The following is a 9,599-nucleotide window of genomic DNA, read 5'->3' on the forward strand; positions in this document are numbered from 1 at the left end:
GAATATATTTCTTGAATATTTTGTCATAGAGCCGTTATTAAATAAAGACATAACTGCGTCGGGCATTGGTCCCGACGTATATAGAATTAATGCATTAGAGAGAGATTATTATACAAGCTCAACGTGGTAATTTAGGTATACTTACATACGTATGTATTTACCTGTTACTCGCCTGGCATATACTTCAATTGCGAAAATAATGACATTTATAATTTATTTAGATGCATATTTTAGCTAAATGTTATATCGTCGCCAAGATAAAAGATCGTTGCACGTTACTTTCGGCAGGTTTCGGGAAATCACAATTGAAGTTTGGAATGCAATTTCTCAGAAACTCGACTACATATTTTCTCCAAAGGGTCGGAGAATGCTATGTACTAGTTCACGAAATTCTTAAATTATCTTATTTTTTAGTTTACTGTCAACCATTTATGAGGTTAATAAAATTTTGTCGTATACGCCAAATGTGATAACATTTTTTATAAATTACCGATACTTTACACTAATCAGCCTAATCGTGAGTCTCGCCCTAAAAAAAAATTCGCCAGATATGTTTTCACCCACCCGTAGTGAATACACGGAAACGAAAAGTGAAAGATGGCCCGGTTCGAGAAAATGAAACTCATGATAAGGCTGAATATGTCGGAAACTAAAGCAGATATTTAAAAATACAGATGACGCTATTTGAAGGATCTTGATTAGTTTAGTACGACCGCATTACTAACGTAATTTGTACCAAATGATTTTAGTCATTACTCGGAAACTAAAGAAGATATCCAAAAAACTGTTAAAAAAAGCGAAATATCTGATTTTAAAATATATAACTGCATCTTTAACTACAAACTGTCAAAATAACGCTTACGGAAATTTTCCATCCAAGCGACGATATTTGAATGTTACTGGCCTGTATGTAAAATTTCGGGAAAATGTTAAGAAGTATATTCATATGCTGAAAAGATATTTTCGCAGACTCACCATTTATTTAAAGTATATCATCAACCTTATTTCCAATTCTATGAATAAATCGCTCCCATAACTTAATTTGTGCATTCAATATATTTCACAATTAACTTAAATACTAAATTACAAATATTTGTTCAACGACCTCGACACAGTAAAATAAAAAAAAAAAGGATTTATTGGAGAAATAATTATTCTTAATACATTTATATTTCAGCGAAACCTGAGATGTTCAATCGCAGTGCAATAGTTTTCTATCCATTTTTCCAGTGCTAAAATAATTTCCACCACATAAAATTGCTGCACAACACCCTTTTTGACGAAAAAGCGTTGCTTGCAACACTAATCCTTTATGGGGACCAAATTTGGTGGAAAAGTTGCTAAGTTTGTTTACTGGATATACTGAGGCAAAATCGCCTCAAAACTTTGCTGGTGTTGCCAGACATTTCTTCTTTGCGTGCATTGTAATTATTTAACTTAATTACCAAATCCTAATATTTCGTCGGCTGGGTAAAAGATTGTAGTAGGCGCCATTTTGACGATTTTTAGTTCTAGATGCAACTATATATTTTGAAATAAGGCCTTTCGATTGGTGTTATCAGTTTTTAGATATCTCCTATAGTTTCCGAGATATTGACTACAATTTTTTCGATAATTTATTAAAAAATTAGTTAGTGATGCAGCAATAGCTCTGATCCAGTACTCCATGAACTTACAGGATTTTACACGAAATTGCAGGAAGTTGCAGAAAAAATGTTCCCGTACTCCAAAATCCTGTAAATGAGAGCGTCTTTTGGAGAGTTGTGTAGAGAATGAAGTTGCAAGATTTTACCCGAACTTTTTCTTCTGGTAAAATCATGAAAAGTGTCAAGCAATCACTGGTTGACGTTTTTACAGGAAAAATGGTTTTTTGTTCCCGTACTTTTTGTTGTTACTCACTTTTTACTCTCACTTCAGAGAGTAATTTTGCTGTTTGAGTTTTACAGGATTTTTCACGAAAAGTATTGGATCAGAGCTAATATTAAACTAATCAATATGTTAAAAATGGCGTTCTCCTTTTTGGATATCTCCTTTAGTTTCCGAGATATTGAGTAAAAGGTGTCGTTAATTTTGCAGACATTTTGATCACATTTTGTCTTATTTCATATAAAGTGGCTACCAAATTGTGAACAAATGACGCTTACGACATAATTTTACTAAAGAAAATCCTTCATACACTCAAAACTAATTAACAATACACATTAAAAATTTAATAATTTTGTGAACTAGTAACATTTTCAGAGACTTTGGAGAAAATCTATCTTCGCGTTTTTGAGAATTTGCATTCCAAACTTCAATCACGATTTCCCACAACCTGCCGAAATTAACATACGACAATCTGTTACCCAGGCGACGATTTGTTATTCCTTTTCCTTGATTTGTTTCTTTTTTTCGCAGTTTGCTGCACCAGCCTTAATTTCAAAGCAATGGAGTACACTAAAACGTTTGCTCCAGCAGCCTTAATTGCAAAGCATGGAGTGTACTAAATCGTTCACTATTCTCCAATAGATTAGATGAAAAATGCAATATTTTCGCATTGATCAGAATTAAAGCACGTTTTTCGCTGTAAAGTGAACTGTTTTGACAGTTTCAATTCGTTCTACTCTTGTCTCTATTCTTTGTTTACTTGTGGTACTCAAATGTCAACGGCCAGGACGGCGCAATCTTAGGTTCATTCCTTATCTTTTTGGACTAAAATCTGAAGTGTCAAAATGCCAGAGCGTAAGCAAAATGCGCTCACTAAAAGAGAATAACAGGAAATGTAAAGGAACGCAAAAAACCAAATTTTTAGTCCAAAGAATGGCAACAACAAAACTAACTTCAAATAAGAATGGAAATGTATGTACAAAACACATTCACACAAGCACAAGCACAATAAACACTTACTATATCAATATATCAATTATTTTTTGCCTCCTTCCAATTTCAATTCACTTTTTTTACATTTTAGATTATTCTCACTTTTTGCGTATTTTTTAATTTCCGTTAATTTAAATTCAATTGAGTTTGACACTTTTCAGGATTTTGCCAGAAAAAATTCTTCTGACTAAATCTGACTACTTCGGACTGAAGAGAGTCACTCTCACTGAGTGTTGCTCTCCCATTTTTGCTGTCATTTTCGAGTTAAGGAACGCTTTTTGGACTAAATCTGACTACTTCGGACTTTTTCGGGGAGATAAGGAACGGAACTCTTGTATTCTATCATTTTTGAAATGAAACGAGCAACACCAAAAGGGAATGTGAAAAATCGCGTCGACAAAAGTTTCCGTGTATAAACTCTCTAAGGGCCCTGTCACAAATTAATAACCATGAACCGCAAAGATGCGATTGTATGTTGTGGTGGAGGGGGAGGGGAATGTTCTCTTGCGAGTGTCGTGATTGTTCCTTCGGCACATCTGGTCACCCTAATCATTACAGCATGGCGGCAGGTGAGATAAATACATAAAGTGAATAGTTGCGTTCCAGCTTCGTGTAAAAACCTGTAAAACTGTCAAATAACAAAATTACTCTCTTGAAAAAGAGGAGCAAGAGCGAAAAAATAAAAGTCACCTGGAACGCGAAAAATCTCTTTTCCTGTAACTACTTCCATTTTTTTTTTAATGTTAGGCGCCATTGAGACGATCAAATATCTTTATCAACCGTCTCGCGTTTTGCTTGACAAAAAACAAGCACACTTGCCTTCTGATCGTCGTGGTGAGCAAGTGCGCGGACAAGAAAAAGAAATTGTTTGTTGAATTAACGCGTTTATTTGAACGTTTGCGGGCAAGACACGAGCCAATCTCGCACATATGCAATGCTTGACGTATTTATTTGATTGTCTCCGTGGCGCTTAATTTTCTTTGCTATCTGTTTTTGTTTACAAACGCAACCCTGCCTATCGTTTGACACTTTTCATGAACTTGCAGGAAGAAAAACTTCGGACTAACAGGCTAACCTAATATTCGCGGCTTGCGTTTTGGTACGCATGCCGTCGAATTTGTTTTTTTGCGTCACCCGAAATTGACTTGCATGCGTTTGCATTTGATTTCATTGAGCGAAACGTCAAATCAAAATGTCACGCAGAACAAAAATTGGAAATTGAGTTAGCTTCATACGCACGCCGTTCAATTTCGGTTGATCTCTCCAAAAACAGTAAAGTCGGAATTGTAATGCTATCACCAGTTCTACGAAAAGTTGTTTTTTTCCCATATAAAATACATGAAGAACTTTGGGCGCTTTGAGCGACCTCTAAATATTTTATGATTTCAAAATAAAACCAGTAAGAAAGTCTAAGTTCGGGCGGAGCCGAACTTTAAATACCCGGCGCAAGTATTAAATATATGTTTTTTCACCCTTCCGAAACCTTCCGCTAGATGGTAAGCCGAGGTGTATCAATTTTGAGTAAATTAGCGTCCTTCAATTTCGAAATATTAAAGTTTCAAGCATTTCTTAAATTTACCGTTATATGAGAATCGGCCGTTATTTTAGTCCGATTTCAATAATTTTCAACGTTTTGCTTACACGTGGCAAGTACAATAACCATACCGAGTTTGGTACAAATTGGTAGAACGGTTACCGATATACTTATATGCGATCATAAGTGGGCGGTGCCACGCCCATTTTCCAAAATTTTACCATAAACGTATTTCTTGGTAAAGAATTGTTGCAAGCATCAATTTTGAATAAATTAGCTTCAAGATTTAATGATTTATCGAAGATTTTGTATTTCTCTAAATTACCGTTATATGGGATGTGGGCGTGGTTATTGTCCGATTTTAAAAAGGTTCGGCGGTTTTTTATGCTGTACCAAGGCCAACAACTGTGCCAAGTTTGGAAGAAATTGGTGCAGCGGTTACCAAGATATACACATGTAACCATAAGTGGGCGTGGCTACGCCCATTTTCCAAAAATTTATAATATTCTTATTTTTCGTCTAAAAATTATTGTAAATATCAATTTTGAGTGAATTATCTTCACTAGTTACTAAAATATCGCAGCTTTCGTATTTCTGGAAATGACCGTTATATGGGAAGTGGGCGTGGTTAAAGTCCGATTTCGCCCATTTTCAATACCAACCTACCTTGGATTAAGGGAAACCTACATACCAAATTTCGTTGAGATATCTCAATTTTTGCTCGAGTTATCGTGTACACGGACAGACGGACGGACAGACAGACATGGCTTAATCGATTTCTTTTTTCATCCTGATCATTTATGTATACATTTGTCTATATCTATCTCGATTCGTTTTGGCTGTTACAAACAACCGTTATGTGAACAAAATTAATATACCCTTGTGCACAAGTGCGCTCGGGTATAAAAAATATACATATATATGTTTTCGGTATAGAACAATCCTAGGGGGTGAGAGCATAAAAATTCCGACTTTACTTTTCACATGCATTTTTGGACCACCCTAATGTACATACATTCAATAAACTTTTTTTTTTATTTCAATGCAGTGTTTCGTTGAAAGGCAGAAGATTTAAAAGCCCTGAAGACATATCAGGGGGTTGCAACTGACGGCAAGCCTGTGCATCAGATGGTTGAGACACGGGTTCAATAGAAAGCTGTGACGCTGGTTCATCAGAATGTTGGATATCAAGTTCATTACATTGTTGATTTATTGCTTCGGCGGAATGATTTGCCATATGTTTACGCATGTTTCGACTTGATCTAAACTTCTTAGCACAAATCGAACAAGTATATAGGTGTACACCAGCGTGTCTTGCTTCGTGTTCCTACAGACATTTTGGAATAAGCGTCTTATTACTATTTAATACATACATTTAAAATAGATATTACCCTTAATGCGATTGGCAGTTTGAACTCCTTGCTACAAACAGGGCATTTAAATTTTCGATCCGAATGATGGTAACGTATATGCGCCCCAAGGGAATGACGCGAATATTTTATAGCGCCACATTTGGAGCACGGATATTGTTTGTCGGGAGGCTCTTGACCATGTGCAAGCACATGTTTTTTAAGAGTATACGCGTTTTTTAGCCACTTGTTGCAGATATGACACTGCGCTCGAGTACGCGGCTCTGCACAATGTATGGCATCCACGTGACGCAAAAGATTGTGGGCAGCTTTAAAACATTTTCCACATATTTCGCACACAGACTCATATTCATTTAAATGGATGTTCTTTTCATGCTTTTTCAAAACACCAGCGCTGACGAACCTTTATTAAGTATAGAAATTATTGAAATAAAATTCAATCAACTGTACCAGTTCAATTTATACTTTACCCTTTGTTGCATGTTTTACAGATGAAATCACGTGTGGTTGTGTGCTTCGACTTCATATGATAGTCTAGTATATATTGTTTAACGAATTTTCGGGGACACAATTTACAAAAGAAATGCAAATCTCTCGAGTCAGGATGTTTTGAATCCATGTGATTCTGGTAAGTATTTCGGCTTGCCAGTTTTTTATTACAAATATGACATCTACACAAAAATTAATGTGTATGTAAATACATATTTTATAAAGAGCAAAGATTCAATAATAATTAAATAGAATCATGATTAAAAGCGAAATTCAATATCTTTGGTCATAAGCAATAACCGTCAGAGTCGAAAAACATTTTAAACATTTAGCTTGTAATGGTAACCTTATGGGGAAACCAAAATATGTTCGCCTATAACTTTTTAAATAGCCTAGCTAACGAGATGGGGATTTCACATACACATGGAGAAGTGATTGCAGAATACGATAGTATATACATATGTATAACTCAATTCTTTCTTAAGTTGTTGTTGTAGCGGCTACTAAGCCCCGCTAGGGTCGGTTCATCCGTCAACGTTTTAGTCCGTTTCAGCTAAGGGGAGGCACAGGAAGTGCGCGACTTCGACAGGGTCTGTCCATAAGGACAGGGGCGTCAGCTGGATGGGGTTCTCGGGGCATGTGAACAGGTGCCGAGAGTCATGTAGAACGGCATTCACATGGCGGGAGTCTACATAACCTGAGTCTTTCTTAAGTCGACTTAGGCGGTTATTGCTAATGACCAAAGATATGTTGATCCACTTCAATCGTTTTTGAAAGAATTGAGCTACATGTGTTAATTTTTCATAAATAGCTGAAGGCAAGACATATTTAATAAGGTAGAAGTGACAACTAGTTCGAGTTCTCTTGTAGCTAGTTATAATCGCTTAGTTTTAACAGATAATTAACACAAATTATCACGAATTTCCGCTGGAAAGCTTTTCTTAACCCAAAAAACTAGCAGCTCTCTCTCGTTCTTACGCTGTCATTTTTTTGACTCTCCTACTAATTTTTGCTAGTCACGTCAAGTCTTGAAAGCAATTTTTTCGCATTCTCTTTTGTGTTTTCTATTTGCTTCCACACGCGTCAACTTTAATTGAATTCAAGTCCTTGGTTCTTAAATGGGAAGCAACGAAAAGATCAAAAGAGACCAGAAAACTTGAAACGAATTGACGGTACGGAGGTATCTGTACTCTTCCCCTCTCTTCCCACCTCCTTCGCCAATGAACGAGCAGACTTGAAAGCAAGACTTGACGTGTCTGAAAGTGGACCTAGTAAAATTTTTACTAGCAGAAACTAGCAGCTGTCAAAATGGATGAACAAAAACTCGCGCCAAATATTAGGTTTGTTCGTCGAGCAAAAAATTTGTACGAATTTGTACAAATTATCACGATTTTTGCCCAAATCGCGTTCGTGCAGACCAAAAAAATATCCAACACTCAAAAATTGTGAGAGCAAAGTGACAGTTCTCTTGGAGAGAAATTGCAAATTCCTGCTGGAAAAATTTTGCCAGCAAGAATTTGCAAACATGAAAAACATGTGATTGTGGCACATGGTTGCATTTTTGTCCACGATAATTTGAATACATAAGTTCGTTAAATTTATAAATACGAGCGATTTTTTTATGAATACGACAATTTGAATAAATAAGCTAGTTAAATTTAAAAATTTATAAATACGAGCGTTTTTTTTATGAAAAAGGAAGTAAATACTCGTTGATATAATTAATTTACAGCTTTATTCTGTATCATGAACGATAGGCAACACGAACGATTCGTCTGCAGAGGAATGCGTTAAAAATTAGTCCGGCGGCATCATTCTAGCCGGTTTAAACGCAACCGAGACCATTGCAACGTAATATATGAAAAGGAAGACGAAGACGACCGATAGAGTAATAAATCGCAATCAGAGATGCTGTTATTTGCAGACGAATCGTTCTTGTTGCCTATCGTTCGTGATGCAGAATAAGGCTGTTAGTTAATTCCAATGATTTTAACTTAACTCGGCTGAAAAAAATTTTATTCGCAATCGAAATGCAATTGCAACCAGAGTCGATTTAATAAAAACCCAACAGCTAGTACGATAAAGAAATTGAAATGTATGTTAAAGAAAGTCAGAACAAGAAATATAGATGTATATCCTGTCTTTGTCCATCTGAAAAATTTTTAAAAATTCTATAAAAATTTATTGTTTGAAATGCAACCGTGGACACCAGCTGGCAGGTTAACTTGAAAATTCCTGCAAATTTGCGTTCGTGCAGAAATTTCCAAGTTTCTCAACATGAGAGAGAATTTCTTCTTACTCTCTGATATTTTGAGTGTTGGATAATTCTTGCTGGATTTTCGACGAACAAACCTATTTTCAATAGTCAATTACATCGATCAACTGTTTACTTACTAGTTTCTGCTAGTATTGCGTTTCTTCAAGAATGATAGAATACAAGATTGCGCCAATGAGAGAGGATTTTTGAGCGTAATTTTTGCGTGACGTCATCTTGGTGCAATTGCGAGAGAGAAATGCCAAATCGCATATAAAAATATGTAAACAATGCAGAAAATGTGTTAATTTTAATATTACATGGCCCAATTTTGCAGGAATCAATAAATAAACAGACTGATTAATTAGGAGCACGTAGCAATAATTTTGGACATCTACCCCTTTAGGTAAGTACGATTTTTAGTACATGAAAAAATGGATGTGTTAACAGTGTTTGCAATTTCATGTAGACCAAAAGGAAGGTGTGCAGCAAAGTGAATTTTTGGACTCGACATTGTAAAAAGCCATGCAGAGTGCATATTTATATTTGTGGACGGTAGCCAACCACCATAAACTCCACAGCTGTTGACTCCACAGTTTTTATTTGATAACTTTTGTACCATTTCCGAGAGGATGAATGAGTGTGGCTTCTTTGTTAACAAATATTTTATGCAATTAAAACATAATTTAAGCTGAACTTTAAAATTTATAATAATTTGGGCATTGTTTTGTATTAGGTACGTAAGATGCCGCTGGAATTAGCGCCTGGCGACCTTATCCACTGGTGCATTACGTCATACCAGCACTAAAAAGAATCAGGTACTAATAAAAATAAGTAGGTAGTGAAGTTCATGTATCTATTTACTGTAGAAACTGCTTTTATATGTATGCCATTACCAGAAAACTAAACCAGCGACTGTCTACTTTCACCATGGAAATATACCTACTACAATTCACCAAGGAAAGGCCAACATAGTTCCATGTAGAAGCTCATAGCTCACACACATAGCACAAAGTTCGATTTGGTGTTTAATGTATCTCCTCGCCGGCACAACTGCTTCCACTTTTTCGCCAGATTTGCGTTCTTAGGAAAC

The 9,599-nt window shown here is 35.9% G+C and overlaps 1 protein-coding gene across 2 annotated transcripts; it reads right to left on the reverse strand.

Moving 5' to 3' along the window:
- Nucleotides 1-1,695: 1,695 nt before the first annotated feature.
- Nucleotides 1,696-6,467, reverse strand: LOC118751665 (zinc finger and BTB domain-containing protein 24-like). Of its 2 annotated transcripts, XM_036486478.1 has the most exons (4): nt 6,234-6,467; nt 5,785-6,166; nt 5,409-5,720; nt 1,696-1,734 (listed from the first exon to the last, which is right to left on the reverse strand). In XM_036486478.1, the coding sequence occupies exons 1-3, from the start codon at nt 6,380-6,382 to the stop codon at nt 5,433-5,435; spliced, it is 819 nt and encodes a 272-aa protein (XP_036342371.1). In that variant the 5' UTR covers nt 6,383-6,467; the 3' UTR covers nt 1,696-1,734; nt 5,409-5,432. The 2 variants fall into 2 exon arrangements, with proteins under 2 accessions (XP_036342371.1, XP_036342370.1); XM_036486477.1 differs by lacking the exon at nt 1,696-1,734 and having other exon boundaries at nt 5,364-5,720; nt 6,234-6,465.
- Nucleotides 6,468-9,599: the final 3,132 nt, after the last annotated feature.

Source organism: Rhagoletis pomonella, unplaced genomic scaffold (genome assembly GCF_013731165.1).
Source record: "Rhagoletis pomonella isolate Grant_MI unplaced genomic scaffold, Rhpom_1.0 Rhpom_scaffold_00890, whole genome shotgun sequence".
NCBI lineage: Eukaryota > Metazoa > Arthropoda > Insecta > Diptera > Tephritidae > Rhagoletis > Rhagoletis pomonella.